This window comes from Terrapene carolina, unplaced genomic scaffold (assembly GCF_002925995.2).
Source record: "Terrapene carolina triunguis isolate 2854851 unplaced genomic scaffold, T_m_triunguis-2.0 Scaffold633, whole genome shotgun sequence".
NCBI classification, from domain to species: Eukaryota; Metazoa; Chordata; order Testudines; family Emydidae; genus Terrapene; species Terrapene triunguis.
The window spans coordinates 2,857,579-2,879,999 of record NW_020664984.1 but is presented as its reverse complement, the minus strand read 5'-3'; the positions used below and the strand labels follow the sequence as shown (position 1 = coordinate 2,879,999).

Genomic DNA, 22,421 nt, shown 5'->3' with positions numbered 1-22,421 from the left:
GGCTAGACTAGCCCATGCACCAGATAATATACAATAGGCAGGCCAGATTCTCCTCCGGTGTAAATCTGGAGTAACTCCATTGCTGTGAATGGCACTACTTTTGATTGGCTTCCTTAGGCCCGAGACCTGACACTCGGGGTCCAAGAAAACATTCAAGTCCCTTGTGTAATTATCATAGATTTTTCCAGCACTTCAGCAGTGCAGAACTGAATGCTTTTTTCTCCCCCTGTTTCTCAATAAAGATGGAAGCAGATACCACCTGCGTTGCTACATATACCAAGCTCGGGATCTGATCGCCATGGACAAGGACAGTTTTTCGGGTAAGCACAGATGCTTATATGGGCACACAATTTAATTCCAAGTTAGCATGGTAGCTTAGACCAGGGATCCATAAGGCAGACTTCAGTGCTCTATGGGTAATTGTTGGTACAGATTGAAATAAAAGGGGGTTTGTGCTGCTGTGCAACAGAAGACAGATGCAGGAGGTTTTCCCAAGGAAACAGGAGTGAGTAGCCTGATTCCCATCAGAGAAGGAGTCAGACTTTCAAGAACTCTTCTGTGAGAAAGCAGCCAGAAACCACAGTCGACCCGGGTCACTCCTGAGTCATGTGGCGTTTGCTTTGCTAATGGTCCCCGCTCACAGATGCAGGCTGATGTCGAAAGCCTGTGGCACAGCTGGAGAGCAGAGAGCTCGGTGGCTTTAAAAAGAAACGAAGACAGGGATGTTTAAAGCAGTGCGCTACCTTGATTCTGCCAGTCCCTGTGTGTATGCCTGCACCAGTGTGGATAGGAGTCTACATGTGAACGCAAATAAGACTGAGAGCTGGTGATAGCCCCCTCTGCACTGACCAGTAATAAGTGTCAGGCTCCCTTGATGTGCATGGAGGAAATGAAAGGATACAGGGCAGATAATGAGCATTTCTGCGCAGACATGGGTTTATGCTTGATCCTCCCCAGTCTAAATGAGGCTCTGATTTGGGTGCTCCTCTCTTAGGCGTCCCACATCCTGTGATCTAGTATGGTTCTGTAATGTGAGGACATAAACACAAAGAGCCATGGAAGCAGCAACACGAGAACTCCCTAATCAGGAAGTTCCTATGTTTAAGCTCCCCGCTGCAACACATCCTGATCCTCTCCGGTAACTGTACAAGACCAGGAACTCTGTAACCACTTCACACCTCCCGGGCTTTATAATAAACGATTGAAACTTAAATTATAAACCAAAGTATATGCACACAAGAGTCCAAAATAAACGTCAGATCCCTTAAAACTATTTACACTACCATGTCCCCTTATCAATGGCATTTACATAGTCCAGAGCAGAATTCTAAAGATCAAGTCTTTGCAGGGGTCTGATCAGTCTTCCAGACCATTTACTCATTTGTATTAAGATTGTGCTTAGAGTTCCCTGTGGACGGGGCTCACTTCCTGACAGCGTAGGTCCCAGATCCCTTCTTTGTTGTATTGGGAAATACTGAAGAGGAATCTGAAGTCCTTTTGGAGTCTCCACTAGGTAGGAACTGGGAGCGTCTGCCAAGTTCTAAACAGCTCCAAATGTCTGAGAGCTTTTCAGCCAAACTTTTTATCCCGCTCTCAGTTCAAGTAGCGCTTTTGTTCTGTGTGGAACACTGAAGTTTTGTGATTGACACATTTTTATTTCCGCCCCCAGTTTTCAAAATTCCTTCAGATCGGGCCACTTAGGGCTAAGCTGTATTGGTGCCACAGGTGAAGACGCCCTTACTCATCTTCCCATTAGAAGTTCTGCTGGAGATAGTCCAGACGCAAGTGGTGTTGGCCGATATACCAGGAGTGCTTTATACAGGTCCACTGATTTTTGCAGACATCCTTTTAAAGTCTGCCCTGCTCTCTCCACCTCCCCATTGCTCTGGTAATATGGGCTACTAGTGTGATGTTCAAAATCCAAGTTCTCTGCAAATGCTAGGAATGTTTCAGAGGTAAACTGAAGCCCGTTATCAGATATAAGGACTTCAGAAACTCCATGTCTTGCAAACATTGACTTTAGTTTCTGGATGACCTGTGCCAATGAGGTCTGTTTAAGTAAAGCCAAGTCAATATGTCTGGAGAAGTAATCAACTACAATAAAGTAGGTGTGCCCTTTACAGAAAAACAACTCTCTGGCTAGTCGCTGCCAAGGTCTGTCAGTAATTCTGTGGAGAGTGTCAGTCCTGGTGATTGTTTCCCCCACTTGTTACCTATCTTGCCCTTGCAGCCCTCTACTAAGGTCTGAATTTGCCTACTCAGACTGGGCCACCACATAGATTCTTGGGCTCTTGCCCTGCACTTGTTTATACCTTGCTGTCCCTCATGGATTTGGAGAGCATCTCTTTCTGAAATACCGTGGGGATAAGAATGCATCATCCCCGCAGAAGCCGGCCATTGGTCATGTGATGGTAGCAGGTCTGTTCGCAGTTGACTCCTTCAACCCCACTCTCTTTGGCAGAGGTGAGTCAGTTTCTGGCAGATCTCGTCCTTTAGTTGTTCATCTCTGATTTGCTGAAGTCGGCTGGCAGATGCTGGAATTGCTGCCAGAAAAAGGTCAGTTTAGGCGTAGTCATCTTTCTCTAAAGCCTTTTCCTCTTCCATTGGTGGCTGCTCCTCTGGGGCTCTCGGTAGAATGTCTGCCTCCCTGAATGCTCTCCCTGATCTGTGTTCAGTGGTGAAAGAAAATCGAATCGGCCATAGTCAAAATCTTTGAATCCTAGGTGGAAGGTCATCCAGTGATTTTGAATCCAATAATGCAACTAAGCATTTGTGGTCTGTTTCTATATTAAAATTCAAGCCAAACAGATACGCACTGAGCCGTTCACAGGCCCGAGTGACTCCTAGAGTTCCTTTTCCACCGCTGCTCGGTTTCTGTGACACTTCTTGGTATGAATGCAACCGGTCTCTGATCTCCTCCTGGCTGTGTGAGCACTGCTCCTAAACCATACGAAGATGTGCCCACCGCTACTGTTGTTGGATACTTGACCAAATATTGTGCCAAAACAGGTGGAGTTGTCAATAGTTCTTTTATTTTATGAAATGCATTTTGTTTTGTGCTCCCCCAGATCTACATATTGTGACAATTCAGGAGATCCCTTAAGGGTTTTGTTAAATGAGCTACGCTTGGTAAGAGGTTCCCATAATGATTTGTGATGCCCGGGAATCTATTTACAGCAGAAACATCTTTGGGTTTGGGTTAGGTGAGTAATGCCTTCCCTGAATTTGGCTGTAGGGGAGTTGTCAGTCCTTGTATTATATATATTATGTGTTGAAGAACTTTCCATCCTTTCTCCAGTTTCTCAAGGAATTGGCTTCAACCATCTAGTGTAGTGTTCCTTGCCCCACGTAGAATCTTATTTGGTCTTTGCAGATCTTCTTCATCCCGGGATCAGTTATAATCTTTTTTTGGAATTTCAGTGACTGCTGCCCAAGTATCAGTTTTGAATTTAAGGTTTCAACCATTTAGACTCATGCTTGTGCACCAAGGTGTTGCCTGTTCTATTGAGGATATAGTCTCAGCAGTAGGGATTCATCATCTGATAATAGCAGTTCCCTCTTAAATTGTTCCCACTACTCTTGATAACCTGCATTTTGTCCCATTTTGTGGCCTCTCCCACATTCCATCTGTTTTGCTGGCCATTGTTGCCAGCTATGGCTTAGTGTCTTGCCACACCGTCCACAGCTTTTCCAAGCTTCCCTCCTACTAAGGTTCTTTGGTCTCCCACTCTCTACTTGTGCACTGTTCTTAGGGTATGTCTACACTACCCGCCGGATCGATCCAGTGGGGGTTGACTTATCGCATCTAGTCTAGACACGATAAATTGACCCCCGAGCACTCTCCCATCGACTCCTGTACTCCAACGCCGCGAGAGGCGCAGGCGGAGTCGACGGGGGAGCGGCAGCAGTCGACTCACTGCGGTGAAGACACCACAGTAAGTCGATCTAAGTACGTCAACTTCAGCTACGTTATTCACGTAGCTGAAGTTGCGTAACTTAGATCGATTCCCCCCCACCTGCCCCCCCACCAGTGTAGACCAGGGCTTAGGTCGTAAATTTGGTCTGACTGCACCTTTCACATTTGGGTCTTTTCTCTTTCCTGTGTCAATATTGTCTGATGCAATCCCTTCCCCCATGCCCCACAGGCTGCTAGCCTGTGAGTCACACTGCTGTTCCTTATGGTTTCTTGCAGTCTCACTTTTGCTATAGCTTTTGCTACTGTGAGATCTGGGTCTAACTGAAGCTGTACAGATAAACTGGTGTCTCTTATACCAACAAAAAGAACACAAGTACTCCTGTTCTTTTTGTGGATACAGACTAACACGGCTGCTACTCTGAAACCTGTCTTATACCAACAACTATCCTGTCTCTTAGTAGTTCTTCTTTTCACATTCCTTATTTGCAATGTTCAGCAAGACTATGAACTGCAGGAATAAAAATCTCGGCTGTTTCCCCTTCCTCCTGGCACCTCCTATAAATTTGGCCCTTTCAGATGTAGTATTCTCTCTGCCTAAGAAATGGGCATCAAAAGCCTTTCATTTTGGAGTATTCTTTCTTCTCTTCACCAGTGAGAAGTAAGACACATAGGACAGCAGCAGAAGCATCACCTGTGGCAAATTTGAGAGCATTTACCTGGTATCCTTGTGCTTTCTCTGTTAAACCAGAAGCCATCTGGAATCGCTCAGATCTACGGATCCAGCAAGGATCAAAACATCCAGTAAAATCAAATGTCTCTAGCGGCACCATTTGCGCTATAGGTTCCATTTGCTGCGCTGAGACAAGGCTCTGCCTCCTTCCTGCTGCAGCTTTCGCAGGCCTCCTCCCTGGCTTTCCACTTTCCCCACTCACTCACCACCCTGGGGGCCTCTTTTCTTTCCTTTAGACTCATAGAATATCAGGGTTGGAAGGGACCTCAGGAGGTCATGCTGTCCAACCCCCTGCTCAAAGCAGGACCAATCCCCAACTAAATCATCCCAGCAAGCCTGACCTTAAAAACCTCTAAGGAAGGAGATTCCACCACCTCCCTAGGTAACTCATTCCAGTACTTCACTATCTTCCTAGTGAAAAAGTTGTTCCTAATATCCAACCTAAACCTCCCCCACTGCAACTTGAGACCATTACTCCTTGTTCTGTCATCTGCTACCACTGAGAACAGTCTAGATTCATCCTCTTTGAAACCCCCTTTCAGGTAGTTGAAGGCTGCTATCAAATCCCCCCACATTCTTCTCTTCTGCAGACTAAACAATCACAGTTCCCTCAGCCTCTCCTCATAAGTCATGTGCTCCAGCCTCCTAATCATGTTTGTTGCCCTCCGCTGGACTCTTTCCAATTTTTCCACCTCCTCCTTGTAGTGTGGGGCCCAAAACTGGACACAGTACTCCAGATGAGGCCTCACCAATGTCGAATAGAGGGGAATGATCGCATCCCTTGATCTGCTGGCAATGCCCCTACTTATACAGCCCAAAATGCCGTTAGCCTTCTTGGCAACAAGGGCACACTGCTGACTCATATCCAGCTTCTCGTCCACTGTGACCCCCTAGGTCCTTTTCTGCAGAACTGCTGCCTAGCCGTTTGGTCCCCAGCCTGTAGCAGTGCATGGATTCTTCCGTCCTAAGTGCAGGACTCTGCACTTGTCCTTGCTGAACCTCACCAGATTTATTTTGGCCCAATCCTCTAATTTGTCTAAGTCCCTCTGTATCCTATCCCTACCCTCCAGCATATCTATCACTCCTCCCAGTTTAGTGTCATCTGCAAACTTGCTGAGGGTGCAATCCACACCGTCCTCCAGATCATTAATGAAGATATTGAACAAAACCGGCCCCAGGACCGACCCTTGGGGCACTCCGCTTGATACCGGCTGCCAGCTAGACATGGAGCCATTGATCACTACCCACTGAGCCCGACGATCTAGCCAGCTTTCTATCCACCTTACAGTCCATTCATCCAGCCCATACTTCTTTAAGTTGCTGTTAAGAATACTGTTGGAGACCGTATCAAAAGCTTTGGTAAAGTCAAGGAATAACACATCCACTGCTTTCCCCTCATCCGCAGAGCCAGTTATCTCCTCATAGAAGGCAATTAGGTTAGTCAGGCATGACTTGCCCTTGGTGAATCCATGTTGACTGTTCCTGATCACTTTCCTCTCCTCTAAGTGCTTCAGAATTATTCCTTGAGGACCTGCTCCATGATTTTTCCAGGGACTGAGGCGAGGCTGACTGGCCTGTAGTTCCCCGGATCCTCCTTCTTCCCTTTTTTAAAGATGGGCGCTACATTAGCCTTTTTCCAGTCATCCAGGACCTCCCCCGATTGCCATGAGTTTTCAAATATAATGGCCAACGGCTCTGCAATCACATCCGCCAACTCCTTTAGCACCCTCGGATGCAGCGCATCCGGCCCCATGGACTTGTGCTCATCCGGCTTTTCTAAATAGTCCTGAACCACTTCTTTCTCCACAGCGGGCTGGTCACCTCCTCCCCATTCTGTGCTGCCCAGTGCAGTAGTCTGGGAGCTGACCTTGTTCATGAAGACATAGGCAAAAAAAGCATTGAGTACATTAGCTTTTTCCACATCCTCTGTCACTAGGTTGCCTCCCTCATTCAGTAAGGGGCCCACACTTTCCTTGAGATAGCTCAGTGGTTTGAGCATTGGCCTGCTAAACCCAGGGTTGTGAGTTCAATCCTTGAGGGGGCCACTTAGGGATCTGGGGCAAAATCAGTACTTGGTCCTGCTAGTGAAGGCAGGGGGCTGGACTCGATGACCTTTCAATTTCAAGGTCCCTTCCAGTTCTAGGAGATAGGATATCTCCATTGATTTATTTTACCAGTGGAGTGGCACAGAGAGAGCAAGATTCCCATATGTAAGCGTCTCTCGGCATCATCCTGCCAAGGAGGCTGTCATGATGCCTGCAGCTGGAGTAGCTGCTGAGTGAACCAGCCAGCTGTCTGGTAGCAGGAACCTCTCCGGGGTGCCCCAGGGACCGGACGCTGTTCTCAGAGATCCCGGCCAATGCAAATCCAGAGCAATTCAATTAGCGTCAGTGGAGTTACCACCAAGGTAACAGAGATCACAGCCCGGCCCTTTGTATCAGCCTCTCAGCAGCGAGTTGCACTCAGCAATTTGCCAATTTCTCATTGTATTTACCCCGGTGGGACAGAGTGCTGAGAGCCAGTAGCTGACCCAGCACGCTGACCACTTCAGCAATCGTTAGGTCCACAAGGAAAGGCTTCATGGAGGTGTGGCGAGTACTTCATTGCCTAAGCAGACTGGGGGTTGATGAGCTAAGGAGCTGGGGAGGCTAGTTAAAAGCACAGGAAGGATGTGCAAGGAAGTGCTAGCAGAGGCGAAGAGCTCTCCTACTCCCCGGAGAGAGGGCTGAGGGTCGAAGGACATGTAGTTAGACATGCTGCACAAGGATTGTGCTGAGGATTTAGTGGTGGTAACATCAATAAAACAAAACGCCCAGAGGTGTTGACTAGCAAGAAGCGCCCAGGCCTCTAAGGGACCCCAGAGTGGGAGAGAGCCTGCCCTGTGACACCTGCATTAATTGGACTGGCTGGATTTACAGTGGTGGAAACAGGAGCAGAATTTTGACCCTGTGCCTAGAGCAGGGCTCTGATTCCCCTCGCCCGCAACCCATTGTGGGTCGGAAATGACTCCGACTCCATTATGGCTGCATGAGAAGAATGAGGAGGGGAGAAGGAGGCGCAGGATGCTAACAGAGCACATCTAATCCTGTCAGAGACCCTAGAGCATATGCAGGCAGCCTGCCCCTCATGGGGGGCATTCGTTCAAAAGGGGTTTAACACAGCGTTCTCGGTGCAAACAAGAAGCTGCTGACACCAACCCGAGACCTGCCGATGATCTCTCCAGAGAGGTGCCATGCCCTTTCTGTTAATGTATCATGGGAGAGCTGTGCTAGGCCTAGGGTTGCCAGTTCTGGTTGGACATATTCCTGGAGATTTCATCACATGACACAATCTTTAATTAAAGATTAATCTTTGATTCCTGGAGACTCCAGGCCAATCTGGAGGGTTGGCAACCCACGCTAGGCCTCATCTTTCATAACAGGCAGGGATATTGGCACCTTGGCTTTCTCCTCCTCTGTCCATCTTCCTTTTTCTTTCTTTCTTTTTGTTTGTTTAATAGAGTTGAGGGAGATTTGAAAGGGAATTCCTTCTGGAAGTCTGGCCTGGTAACGTTAATGTTAACAAAATACCAGCGACAGTACAAAATAAGCTCAGATTGAAGTGGGATGAAGGAAGAACATCACTTTTTCCATTCCCCGCTTAACCCCTGAATCCCTCCTCTGCTCCCTTCCCTCCAACCATCCTCTTCCTTCCCACAAAGAAACAGGGAGTTTAAGGTCCAGGGCTTGTGAACCAAAGAAACTTTCTGAAGGGGGAGGCCCGGCTCGCGTCGTGTTTATTGTGAATGAAAGAATTGAGTGAAAAGCCAGTTGGAAAAGAAAATACCTGACACTGGCACATCTATAAAATCTTTAGTATTTATTTTCACTACCAAACACTAAATCAGAGCAGTCCGTCCACCCTGGAAACTTCGGCAAGAGGGTGGGGGAATTGAAAGGTATGGGGTGTTTTTCTTAAAGGAGCTGGGACTCAAACCAGATTTTCATGGGATTAAGAGCATCTGGTATCCTGTCTTTTTAATTGTATTAAAACGTGCCTACTGTGAAAGATTTCATCCCAACTAGAAGCCAGGCGAGGGTGTTTTATATCCCGAGAAATATGGAGCATTTTATGTGATAATAAACACTTGTCTGTATTCTCAGCGGAGCTGGTAGCACTGACTATCATTAAGGTTGCCCAACACTTCCCATTACAAGGCCCTTTTTTCAGTTGCTTATAAATTTGCCAAATCTTAATTGTTTTGGCTGAAATTTTCCATGCTGGACGTCTGCCTCAGGCTGATTTTTTTTTGTAAGTTTCTGCAAAAATGTTTTTTCCCCCCCCAGAATAAGGTTAGGGAAAGAGAGGCATGTTACAGCTTGTTTGTTTTTAATGACCATTTCATTGAGATGCTCCCATGTTTTGGGGCAAGGACTTGAGATTTGCCAGGGGGTCGTCATGCCGTCAGCCATCTCCATGATTATACACCCAAATATGGCTGAGTTATAAGTCTCCGTTTGCACATGCTCAGTAGAGACTTGCTAGAGTTTGGCAGCTGAATTCTCTGAAGATTCCATCTGACTGAGCATGCTCCAGCGCAGGGCTGCAGCATCGCTGTGATGTTGGGCATGGGAGCTCAGAGTAGAGAGACTGTCCTGTGCTCTCAATAGCCTTCTCCCTCCCAATGCACAGGCAGCTTTAATCCTGGCATGTCTTAACTTTTGCGTGCTTGACTTTGCAACTATAGTGATCTAAGGTTTTTTTGTAATGTAGTTTAGGGTGACAGCATCCTCTGAGCTGTGCTTATCACACAGAGATGTTACAGAGGCAAAGGCAGTTAGATTTGAGATACCACTGCTTGCCCCTGTATTTAGAGTAGGCAATAACTTGCAGTATTTCACAGACACTGTGCAGTAACCGATAGTAAATATTGACTTTTTAATGGTGACCACTGAATCACTGGCTTTGGACCCTGTCAGCCTCATGGCAATTAGCTGCAGCGAACTGGAGTCTGATGGTTTTGAGGTTAAGATACTGGGCTAGTATTCAGAAGACTTGTGCTCAATTTTTCTGATTTGCTGTTAATTTCTCTGTGTGATATTAATTTCTCTGTGCTGCAGCTGTCCTGTACAGTAGTGGTAAAAATCCTTTCTTTGTCTTGCCTATTTAGCTTGTAAGTTCTTCAGGGCAGGGACTGTCTCTTCCTACGTATTTGTACAACAGTAGAGTTAGAAATAGAATCCAGGAGTCTTGACACCCAGTCCCCAGTGCTCACCATTAGACAAGAGACACTCACTGCCTTTGTATTAAGACACAAACCGGGGTTCTCTAGCAGCTTTAGAAGCCAGAAGGCTGCGGTCGCCCCCCACTGAGCCACCAACATATTCTTTCTATTCCTTTGGCAGCTTTCTGACTCATTGGACTCTGGTAGGGGGAAGGGTGGGGATCTTCGGTGTTATTTCACCCTTCATTTTGAAACAGGGGGGAGAGGTGGGAAAGAGTGAACAATCAAATAGTGTCTGAGTCCACCCAAATCCTTTCTCCTCTCTGCCTCCACAATGAGTTTGTTGTTTAAAATAAAACTCAGACCGGCTTTGAGAGAGGCGATTTCGTGTCTCCGGATTGGCTGGGGAGAGAGGGAGTCCCTTCCTTCGGAAAAACGCAGCCAAAGACAACATGAGCAACAAAATGTTACAATGCGGACTTAAGATCTCGCTTGCTTTAACAAAGCATAGTTCATTAAGGGCGCTTTACACCGTTACAATAATAAACCCTGCCGCACACACAAGGGTCCAAACAAAAGGGCTTTATAAAGACAATTCCCCCCTCTGTGTCCCTCCCCCCCTCCCGCTTTTTTAAACCCAGGCCCAAACACATGGTTTTTTGTTTATTGTAATGGATTCTGTTGCCTTCCTCGTCCTGGAAAAAAGTGCACAAGTGGAAAAGGTTCTGCCCATGCTGTAGTGTAGCCCGTGGCATCCCGAACAGCTCAGCTCATTAAACACAGCTGCATCAGTTGGGAGTTCAACAAAGGGGGGGGAAATACCCAAGGCGCGCGTGGGAGAGAGTGCGGAACACACAGCGCTGCTTAATCCGCCCCCCGCTTTCTGGTGGGTGAGTGGGTGAAGCCGTGGGCTTAGAAAGCTGTCGCTCTCTGGGTTGGATTCACTGGGGTGCTTATTCAGTCCTTTTGAGGTAGATACATTGATTTGCAAGCAAGTTAGATCATGAGCTTTTTGGGGTGGGGGCTGTCTTCTTTGTTGTCTGCGTGGTCAAGCACAATGGGGCCCTGGCCCCTGGCTGGGATCTCTTGGTGCTACCAGATAATGAATAATAACGTTTGCTCAAAGTTCTTACAGGGGAGACCTTCAAAGGCACTCGTCGTGCTCTGCTTTTCATGGAGGCTGAGAATCCCTTGGCCAAAATACTCGTCCCTGTTGTATTCCCATGGCACTGTGGATGATTGGGAGGCGTTTCCCCAGAGCTGGCTGCATTTCGGGGGAAAGTTTGGAATATGGACTTGGTGAAGCTGCTTGGGAGGGATGGTGCTATAGTGGTGTCAAATAACATGTTTCAGGTGTTAATTGCCTTGCTTGCTGTCTGGCCCGCTCGGCACTTCTTACCTCCTTCTCCCAGTCCAGCAGGCTAAGGGTGCAGGTCACAATGGGACTTGTCTTCACACCTGATCTCAACAATGCACTGCACTAGGCAAAGGGGTGAGGCCGTCTGTCGCCTGCATGCTCAGCCACGGTACCTTCTGCCCCTCTTTGGGGCCCTTTCCAAGAAGCAAGTCAGTCTAGACGCTTAGCCCGGGGTTCTCAAACTTTTTTTTGCCGGGCTTCCTTTTGAAAATATTTCAGGCGGTGACAACCCCCACACCACCACTCTTGGTACCAGACATAGCATTTGCGGCATCAGTGCAGATCCTTCCAGAGCTAAGTAACCATGCCATGCCAGCCTTACTTCTGCGCTGCTGCTGGCGGTGGCGCTGCCTTCAGACGTGAGCGGCCAGAGAGTGGCTGCTGCTGGCCAGCCACCCAGCTCTGAAGGCAGAACTGCCGCCATCTTAGCCTATGCCAATTTACCCAATCTCAGTGGGACAGGGGTTCCCCTCCATACCCACGTGGGAGCCAGTGGAGATGGGAGCAGCCTAGGACTTTCTAAAAGACTGTAATACTCAGTGGCTCATCACTGATTTTGCTGCACCTTGAACCTTGTATTGTCCTTTCCTCCTGTTCCCGTTTCCAGTATGGACAGACATAGTCTTGTCTCTACACTCCTGTGATTTCCCTAATCCCCACCTCCCTTCGCTGCAGATCCGTATGCCATCGTCTCCTTCCTCCACCAAAGCCAGAAGACGGTGGTGGTGAAGAACACCTTGAATCCCCTCTGGGACCAGACTCTCATCTTCTACGAGATTGAGATCTTTGGGGATCCCCAGAACGTTGCTGACGTCCCCCCCAACATCGTTGTGGAGATTTACGACCACGACACCTATGTAAGCGTTGTCATGCATCGTGCGCACCCATCCACAGGGCTGGATTAAGGCATAGGCAAACTAGACGTGTGCCTTGGGCCCAGATCGGGGGGGGCCCTGATTTGGCCTGACCACCCCTGTCATAATGGAGGGGGCGCTGGGCCACGCCTGAGTGGTGCTGTGACCAATACGCACTGGGTCACAACGCCACTCTCTCAAATTTGGCCTGGCTGTCCCTCTGTCATGATGGAGCCCGGGGCCATATGGGGAAGTAGGGCCCAGATGTGTGTGTTTGACTAGGCCTGAGTGATGGGTTATTCTGTCCCTCTACAGCCGCGTGTATGTCAGCCAGAGAGACTCGCACTCTCTGTAACGGTTCATGGGCAATGACGTACTTTGCTACGGCGGCCTCCTCCTCATCTCTCGGCAACTCTCTTTGAGGGAGGGGGATCTGGTCTGTGGTTAGAGCGCTGGACTGGGGATCAGGAGATGTGGGCCCAATTCCTGGTGACCTTGGGCACGTCGTGCTCTATGCCCTAGTGCCCCTGGTGCAAAGCGGGGATGGTGGTAATTGAATTCCTCCCACCCTTATTATTTTTGTTTAGATCTGAAGCTCTTCGGGGGCAGGGACTGTCTCTCACTAGGTGTTTGCACAGCACCTTGCACAGTGGGGGCCCTGATTTCAGCTAGAGCCTCTTGGCAAGGCCTAAATATTACTACTAATTGCTACCTTGTGTTCCAACGGTTGTGACCCTTCTCTCCCTGCTGTGTGTTCTATACCCCGCTCACATCTTCGCGCTATTAAGGCTGGAAAGCCCAGGTGCTCAAAGAGATTTAGGCTCCCAACTTCCATTGTAATACTATTCAGGATCTGGGCTGAAGCTCTTTAGGGGCAGGGATTGTCTTTAGTATTATGTTTGTACAGCCCCGAGCGCAATGGGGGTCCCCTGCTCCTGATTAAGGCCTCTAGGTGCTACTGTAATACAGATCATAAAAACTGCCTAGCACTGCCGCTGCTTACTTCCTGAAACCCCCTCCCCTTCCACTGCTCCCAAAAATAATGTTGGGAGAAAACAGAAACCCCTATTCAAAGCCTAAATGTCATGCACATTCCCATGGTCATGGACTTTCTAGCTTGGTAGTCCCTGCAGACAGTTTAACAGTGTGGCCAACTCTTGTGATTTTATTGCACATTGCTGATAGTGGGTGATATTTTACTCAAAGTGCCAGCTCCTGGAGTCAGGTGCTTCTGGGAGAATTTCACCTTTGGTTTAAAAAATGTACGTTTCTAGCCATGATGGTTACAGAGAGAAGCTTAAAAACATGCCCTCTAAAGGCTCCAAAGCCAGAAGGCATATTTAAAAGCCCCCAAATTTATGATTTTTAAAAATCTCATGATTTTTTCACCCAATCTCATGATTGTTTCCCCCCGACTCCTGATGTTGGAATGAAAGGGGCTAGCCGTAGCAAGTGAGACAGGTGGGGGGTAGCCGCCTAAGCCAAGAAGTTGGACTATGTGCGAGGCCTCCGTGACTGCCATGACAGCCAATGTGTTGCTTTCAGGGTGCGGACGAGTTCATGGGCCGCTGCATTTGCAAACCCAGCTTGGAGCGCTCCCCGAGACTGTCCTGGCACCCTGTCGCTAGGGGGAACAGAAAGGCAGGAGAGCTGCTCGCCGCCTTCGAACTGATTCAGAGAGAAAAGGTGAGGCATGGAAAGGACTGCCCCGGCTGGGTCCGACGTCCCCTGGAATTATGAGACCAGATCTCATTGGAATCTATGGTTGCTCAGCAGGGTCAAGCTTCTAGCGTGCGGGTGCTGGGAACCAATTTGGGCCAATCCATACAGGCCAGTCTGCTGGTTAAAACAGCTCTCCAATTGCCTGCAAGCAGCTTTAACAGATGCAGGATATTCCAAGGACGTGGGTCATCTCAGCGGTTCCTTTCCACAGTCTTGGCTGCCACGTTTAGGCGGGGCTGCTGCTGTCTAGCCCAGCCGCCACCTGAAGGGAGGCACTTTCTGCCGTTTGAGGCCAGCGGTTCCTTCATTCGGCTTTTGCGAAACCAGAGCATTGGCTGCCCCTACCTCAGTCTCTCTGACGCCTGAAGAGTCCAGCTTATGGAGGCGTTGCTCGCGGCTCTAGAGTTAGGGCTGAGCTGGGATTCGGCTCCGTTGTGCTGCGTGGAGAACGCAGTGGATCCTCCCCACAGTTGCAGGGCTTACCCTGGGAGCCCGGAATGAGCTTCCGGAGGTTTGTATGTATAGATGGGAAGAGCAGGCTGAGCAGCAAGCGACCGAGTCGAGTGTCTGCCCTTTAACAAGCTGGTGGGAAAGCGACCGGTCTTTGGCCCCAAACCAGTTGGGAGAGACTCTTCTTTGGCCCCGTACGTGCTTATCTTACCCCCCACCACGCACAGGCCGCCCCCTCACCGTCTTCACCTCCATGTGCTGTTCCACTCACCCAGGTTTGGCTGCTCCCCAGGATTGTCCCGGTGCCAGGGAGAGTGGGTGGGATGGAAGGCAAGGGAAGTGGCTGCTTCCCCAGGAAACGTTAAGGTCGCTCATTGAGTTCCCTCCTCCCTGCTGCTTCTCTCTCCCTCCCTGCTCCAGGATCTAAGCGGGGGATGCGGGAATTCAGAGCCGGGGTCTGCACTTGTGATGTCCTCGTTACCAGCGGTGGGCTAAGGGACGTAGCTTGGGGCTGTGTGTGGGTACAGAGCATCCTCCACATAGGCTAGGCTCATGCGTGGCAGACAGTGGAAGAAGCGAGGAGGAGCTGTGCGGTAGGGAAAAACACCTTGGGGAACGAGACAGGCTGCCCAGTGCGTGGGCACCCCGAGCCAGCTGGCCAGTGAGAGCTGTTGACCTTGGCAAGCGCCAAGGTAACATTTCTGGCCGGAAAGAACAGCGTGGGTGAGTGGCTGCCAGTAGAGGAAGGGGGGGATGGTTGTGTGGGACCGATGGAGGATACTGAATCTGACACTCTCGTTGGCCTTGCCGCGTGTTAACGTCTCCAGAGATAAGGCAGGTATCTGTGATGGCGCAGCCCATGTTGACACAGTGGCCGGACCATATAGGTGCATATGAGCCTATAAAGGCTTGATCTTAACAGCTTTTGTCGCTCAGCCAGTAGAGACTCGTGCACTCTGATCTAGCCGTCCCAGGTTCAATCCCCACAGACAATGACCCGCCCAGGGACGTGGCCTTACCATAGGTCCCCAGAAGCCTGGGAAGTCAGTTGGCTTTGCTGGGAGCAGGGCCTGGCTGTGAGGGTGTGAACGTTCTCGCAGATAACAGAGCAGGGGCTCTCTGGTGACTTGATGCAGGGATCATCCACTGACTGTTTGTGTTTTGCTCTCCACAGCCGGCTGTTCACCATCTCCCTGGCTTCGAGGTAACGCTCAAATCACAGTGACAACTCTGAGGGCCTGAAACACGCCCTCAGCGGGCCAGATCCCCAAGCCCCAGCTCCTGCAGACTCCCATTAACGTCTGGGAGCTTTGCCTGAGTCAGGCTCCTGCTCAGTTTGATTTCACTGCTGACGTTCCCTCTACCATGGAGCTCAGCCCCTGGGGCTTGGAGTCCTGTGGCCCATCCCCAGAGCGGTAGTGTATGTCTCTGACAGACGCCAGAGAGAGGTCACCACTCTCTGTCTGCCCGCTGCCTGCCTCTGTAGCCCGGACCCCACAGGTTCTAGCAATGGCTGGGTTTAACCCTTTCATCTCAACACGCCATGTTAACGGCGCCACGGCACTGCCCCCAGATCAAAGGGTTGTGGCGTCCCCATCAGCACAGCCGCCTTTCACTCCCTCCTTGGCCTGGCAGGCTCCATCTACCCTACCTACCACCCACTGCTCCTGCCCCCACTGGCATCTTCACCCACCCACCACCTTCTGTGCCCTTATACACTCCTGCTACACCTGCCCCTTCTCCCTCCATCCTCCTACCTGATCCCTTCCCCACTGCAGCCTCTCTTTTCTGCTCCACGCCCAGCCTTTCCTGACCTCCCCGCTCCCTTCCCGCTCTCAGTGCCAGGGTACGCTTGACCTGGCTTCTCTCTTCCCCTCCATGGCAGCTGTGCTGGAGGGGAGGCCCCTGTGATGCTACCTGTGGGATGGAGAGGAAGGGGAAGCAAGTGGGGTCCCCCATCCCGGAGGGACAGTGCTGGCTGGGGTGTGGAAGCAGCTGGTTGGCAGGGAACAAGTTGGCAAGAGGGGGCTTGGGATGGAGGAGGACTGGTGAAGCTACATACAATGTTTTCATAGTCTGAGCATGGGCAGCCAGGTTGCACCCCAAAAACAGATGCAGGAATAATGTGTCTCATGCCCCCGATGCTACACGGGAGAGCTGCCCAGAAAATGAAAACATGCTTTTGGAAAATCTTGAAATTTCAAAGTTGGTTCCATTTCATGAGGTTCGAAACAGAGCAATTTGTCATTTGTTTGACTTTCTTGGTAAATTTTCAAAATTTTAAATCTTCATTTATCTCCTTCCTAGCCTTTTCCTTCTTGCCACTAAGTGCAATTAAATACACGATGTCCAGGATTTTATTTCCCCCCTAAACTGTTAGTTCCACCCCCCCAAACTTCTCATTTTGCTACTCTAAAATTGTTAAAAACTTCTCCACTTTTTGTAAAGTTACAGAGCAGCAAAAGGAAAAAATGAAACTAACGCTGCCACCTGTAAAGCTTCAAAACTTCTCCAACTTTGGAAAGGTGGAGGAGTAGCAGAATGACAGCATTTCCTTTTTCCTTTGGCTATTTTGTAACTTTTCTAAAGTTGAGGAAGTTTTGAAAAAGTTACAGAGTGGAAAAAGAAAAGAGAAACAAATAAATAAAAAAGCAAAAAATTAGGGCTGTCAAGTGATTAAAGAAACGAATTGCGATTAATTCCATGATTAAAAAAATTAATCATGATTAATTGCATGATCGTGCTGTAAAACAATAATAGAATACCATTTATTTAAATATTTTTGGATGTTTTCTACATTTTCAAATATATTGATTTCAATTACAACACAGAATACAAAGTGTACAGTGCTCACTTTGTATTTATTTTTATTACAAATATTTGCACTGTAAAAAAGAAACAAAAGAAATAGTATTTTTCAATTCACCTAATACAAGTACTGTCGTGCAATCTCTTTATCATGAAAGTTGAACTTACAAATGTAGAATTATGTACAAAAAAAAAACTGCACTCAAAAATAAAACAACGTAAAACTTTAATCCACTCAGTCCTACTTCTTGTTCAGCAATCGCTCAGACAAACCAGTTTTTTCACATTTGCAGGAGATAATGCTGCCCACTTCCTGTTTACAATCTCACCTGAAAGTGAGAACAGGTGTTCTCATGGCACTCTTGTAGCCGGCGTCGCAAGATATTTATATGCCAGATGCGCTAAGGATTCATATGTCCCTTCATGCTTCAACCGCCATTCCAGGGGACATGCGTCCATGCTGATGATGGGTTCTGCTCAATAACAATCCAAAGCAGTGCGGACCAACACATGTTGGTTTTCATTATCTGAGTCAGATGCCACCAACAGAAGGTTGATTTTCTTTTTTGGTTGTTCGGGTTCTGTAGTTTCCGCATCAGAGTGTTGCTCTTTTAAGACTTCTGAAAGCCTGCTCCACACCTCGTCCCTCTCAGATTTTGGACAGCACTTCAGATTCTTAAACCTTGGGTCAAGTGCTGTAGCTATTTTTAGAAATCTCACATTAGTACCTTCTTTGCATTTTGTCAAATCTGCTGTGAAAGTGTTCTTAAAATGAACCACATGTGCTGGGTCACCATCTGAGTCTGCTATGACAGAGCAGGAGATATACAATTCTCCCCCAAGACATTCAGTCACAAATTTAAGTAACACACGGTTTTTTAACGAACATCATCATCATGGAAGCATGTCCTCCAGACTTGTGGCTGAAGCATGAAGGGGCATACGGATGTTTAGCATATCTGGCATGTAAATACCTTGCAATGCCGGCTACAAAAGTGCCATGCGAACGCCTGTTCTCACTTTCAGGTGACATTGTAAATAAGAAGCGGGCAACATTATCTCCCGTAAATGTAAACAAACTTGCTTGTCTGAGCAATTGGCTGAACAAGAAGTAGGACTGAGTGGACTTCTAGGCTCTAAAGTTTTACATTGTTTTGTTTTTGAGTGCAGTTATGTAACAAAAAAATTCTACATTTGTAAGTTACACTTTCACGATAGAGATTGCACTACAGTGCTTGTATGAGGTGAATTGAAAAATACTATTTCTTTTCTTTATCATTTTTACAGTGCAAATATTTGTAATAAAAATAATATAAAGTGAGCACTGCACACTTTGTATTCTGTGTTGTAATAGAAATCAATATATTTGAAAATGTAGAAAAACATCCAAAAATATGAAATAAATTTCAATTGGTATTCTATTGTTTAACTGCAATTAATTGCGATTAATTTTTTTAATCGCAGTTAATATTTTTGAGTTGATCGCGTGAGTGAACTGCGATTAATGGACAGCCCCAATAATATAAAGTGAGCACTGTACACTTCATATTCTGTATTGTAATTGAAATAAATATATTTTAAAATGTAGAAAAACATCCAAAATATTTTATAAATTTCAATTGGTATTCTATTGTTTAACAGTGTGATTAAAACTGCGATTAATTTTTTTAATCGCGATTAATTTTTTTGAGTTAATTGCATGAATTAACTGTGATTGACAGCCCTACAAAAAACCCTCAAACCCTAGATATTCATTTTATAGCACTCAGAGGTGAAAAGAAATAAGGGGAAAAGTGGGAGAAAGGGACAAATAGAAAAAAGTTACATTTTTGAAATGCGGAGATTTTCATTTTTGAGGAGAAAATGAACTACACCTCTACCCCGATATAACGCAGCCCGATATAACATGAATTCAGATATAACGCAGTAAAGCAGCGCTCTGGGGGGGCGGGGCTGCGCACTCCGGCGGATCAAAGCAAGTTCGATATAACGCGGTTTCACCTATAATGCGGTAAGATTTTTTGGCTGCCGAGAACAGCGTTATATCGGGGTAGAGGTGTAATTCAAGGAAATGAAAACTTTTCACAAAAGTTTTGAGTTGTGAAAAAAGGCAAGTTTTCATTGGACAAAGATTCAAATGACATTGGTTTCGATCAGCCCTATTATGAGCAGATAAAATATCAGCGAATGATAGCCGTGCTCTACACGTATGGGGTCACCTCTCTCTTCAGCTCTGAGACCTGTCCATGGCCTCCTGCCCCCTCTAGGAATCCCACAGCTGCATTGGCCCTGTGCAACAGGGCACCTTGCCAAGCGCTGGGGCCTGGGGACTCCCTACCTAAAGGGAGAGAGGGACTGAGCTGGGGCGAGAGAGCCACCCTGCCCCTGTTAGCCTCCCTTTGTGTACTCTGTCGGAACTCCACAGTCTCTCTTCTGGCTCAGAGCACCCCCACCTCGGCTTGGTTTAATAACAGAAATGGTTCACGCAATCCTCAGCGTGCAAATCGAAGTCCCTAACCCTAACACGAAGGGTCACAGTCAGCGCTCGTGCTTCTGCCACACACACAGCCCTAGCTCTGTCTGGATCCGCTCCACCCAAAGCAGCCAGTCCCAGCCTTTCCTGGCTGGAGCGCTACCCTTGACTTCCTCTCCCGGGCAGCCAGAGCCCGTGCTGTCCTGCTGCTCTTTATAAGGAAGCCCCGATCCGACCCAGGTGTGGCTCCTTTGTAATCAGGGTTGGCTGGCCCAGGCCCTCCAGCCCTTAAAACCAAGCCACCCTGTTACACATGCATTACGCTAGGCAGCTTGCCGTACGAGCGACTGGTTCTCAGATGCATCGTTGCCTGTATTGCCCTGAGCCATAGCATCAGCATTACTTTCATAAAGGGGCTTATTTCCAAACGACTGCAGGGTGTTTCCTGCGGTGCAGAGCGTGCATAATGCTATTTTAATGTCCTTTCTCTCTTCCTCCTCCAGAGCGAGCTGTCCGCCAGTCTGGATGAGGTGAGCTTACCGTGTCTGCAAAGCTGTTTGTCTCTTCCCTGTATATTTAGTTATGATTTTATAGCAATTCTGCCCAGCGCGGGCAAGTGATGGTTTTGATGGGTGAGCCCAATGAATAGCATTAGCTTTTTACTTCTGTTGGGCACCAGAGGGAGGATAGGTACGTGGATTTCGTGCCTGATCTGGGATAGTTTTCTAACAGCAAGGCAAGGAGGGTGAAATTCACTCCGTTGCAGAGGACTGGCATGACGCCTCTGCACCCTTAAGGATTAAGTGGGTCCTAAGTGATGCCTGGGCTTTGTGCTGGGCACCTGCCCTGGGGTGAATTCGGTCCTTAGTGAGGTGCTGACGGGCGTGAGGGGTTTGGGAAGTTGCAAGATGGTGGTAGCCGGAGAGCAGTTCAAGCTGTGAAGTTTAGATCGATAATCCCCAAGATGTGGAGTGTTTGGGTCCGTAGGGCTGCCTTAGACTCGCTGCAGTGATCAAAGGCCAGATACACAGTTTGGTCCCAAATCGGAACTGTCCCAAAACGTAAGCGTCCCTGGGTCTGGTGATTTGGTTCTGGCCCGTTATAGAGCTAGGGAGCTAGCTGCAGAGTTCAGGCCTGGGTCAGGACTTTCCCCAAAGTGTGGGTGATCTTTAGATCTGGTTTGGGCCCATCACTAGTTGCAAGAGGAGTTAGAGTTAGATGTGCCTCCGTTCACAGACCTGGTCCTGTCGCTTAGTCAATCAAGGTTCCTGCTCTTGCATCCCTAGGTCCTGGGTTCGCTTTCTGTAGCTGACCCTCCTGGTTACCCCACACTAGGGTGGGTTGCATTTTCATGCATAGTCAGTCCCAGTGCAAGCACGTGCAACTCTGCTGGGCTGAACAGCTGCACCTGCTTGCACCAGGGATGAAACAGCACAGTCCACATCATCACTTTTGGTTCCCTTTTTCAACAGCCTCAGCTGACAGGCCAAAGAGCTGAGTGGGGCGTGGAGATTCCCTTTTCCCCCTTTCCCCCCCTCCCCCAAGGGTAGGTTGGGGCACTGTTTGGAAACAGAACTTCCATCTTGTGAAAAGTTTTGAGTTTTCATCCCAAATCCAGGACAAAAACCCCAAACAGCTGGAATAGACATTCCACAAGGTTCTGTTTTGGAAGCACTGGTGGGCAGCTGGTCACCTGGGGAGCTGGCCACCAAGGGAGCCAGCCAGCCAGGGAAACTGGTAGCCCAGGGAGCTGGAGACCTGGCTGCTCAGGGAGCCCAGGAACCAGGCAGCCTGCCGACTGGGCGGGTAGTCTGGGAGCTGGGAAGTTGGCCACCTTGGGAGCCTGGCAGCTGACCAGGAGGGCTGCAGGAGAAGTGAGAAGCCCAGGGAACCGGGTGGCTGGCAGGCCAGGCTTCCATCAAAAGTTTCAACAGTCGACCCATTGTTGCAAAATGTTTCACTTCTGTCTAATCAGCATTTTCCAATGGAAGAGTTTTGACCAGCTTCATTTTCAATCCAGCTCTTTTCCCAAGCGCCAAATACCCCTGGGCTCGGTGCTTCCTCTCTGGAGGAGAGGGACTTACCCTCGTGCTTTGCAGGCGCTGAACTGAACTCTGCCAGGGAAATGTAACCGTCTCTTTGCTTTTTCTCCCCCTTCCTCCCCCACGGCCATTTCTGGGATTGGCGCTCCACAGCTGGGCACACCTGCCTTCTTCTACGAAGGGCTCCTGCAATGGGTACCATTCAGTCTCCAACCCTTGACCCTCCCGTTCCTCTCTGCATGTGGCTGGGGACCAAGCAAAGTCCCAACAGAGCTTCCCAGTGTGGAAACCAGCTCCTTCCCCACTGGAGAGACTGTCTGGCCTGCCCAGACCAGCCAGCCGAGCCGCCATGTGAAACACCCAATGGCAGCACTCATGTCTGTGCTGAATTCTCCACGGCCCTTCCTCTGGGGAGTTTCCTCACCCACGTGGCCGGTGTAAATGCCCACCCAATGGCTACGGGAGAGCCAGGCCATGGTGTTAATGATGGAGCTGAACCACAATGCTGGAGCCAAACTGGTGCAACCTGGCATTGTGCCATTGGAGTTGTGGGTCAGATCACCAGCAACTGCAAATCAGAGTTACTCCATCAAAGTCAATGGGCCAGATTCCCACTGGAGTCACTGGGGCCAGATCCCCAATGGGTGTAAATTGGTGTAGCTCCATTGGTGTCAATGGGCCAGATGCCCCGGCGGTGTAACTTGATTACAGCCCCACTGGAGTCGGTGGGCCAGACGCCCCGGCGGTGTAACTTGATTATAGCCCCACTGGAGTCGGTGGGCCAGACGCCCCGGCGGTGTAACTTG

The 22,421-nt window shown here is 48.7% G+C and overlaps 1 protein-coding gene across 1 annotated transcript in view; it reads left to right on the top strand.

Annotated features, from left to right (window-relative positions):
- DYSF (dysferlin) overlaps positions 1-22,421 on the top strand; it is a 270,372-nt gene that overhangs the window by 149,965 nt on the left and 97,986 nt on the right. Inside the window, exons 31-35 of the mRNA XM_029913433.1 lie at positions 243-320; positions 11,942-12,123; positions 13,666-13,806; positions 15,467-15,501; positions 20,079-20,103. Of these exons, the coding sequence (XP_029769293.1) occupies positions 243-320; positions 11,942-12,123; positions 13,666-13,806; positions 15,467-15,501; positions 20,079-20,103 (461 nt within the window). The remainder of the gene's footprint in view (positions 1-242; positions 321-11,941; positions 12,124-13,665; positions 13,807-15,466; positions 15,502-20,078; positions 20,104-22,421) is intronic.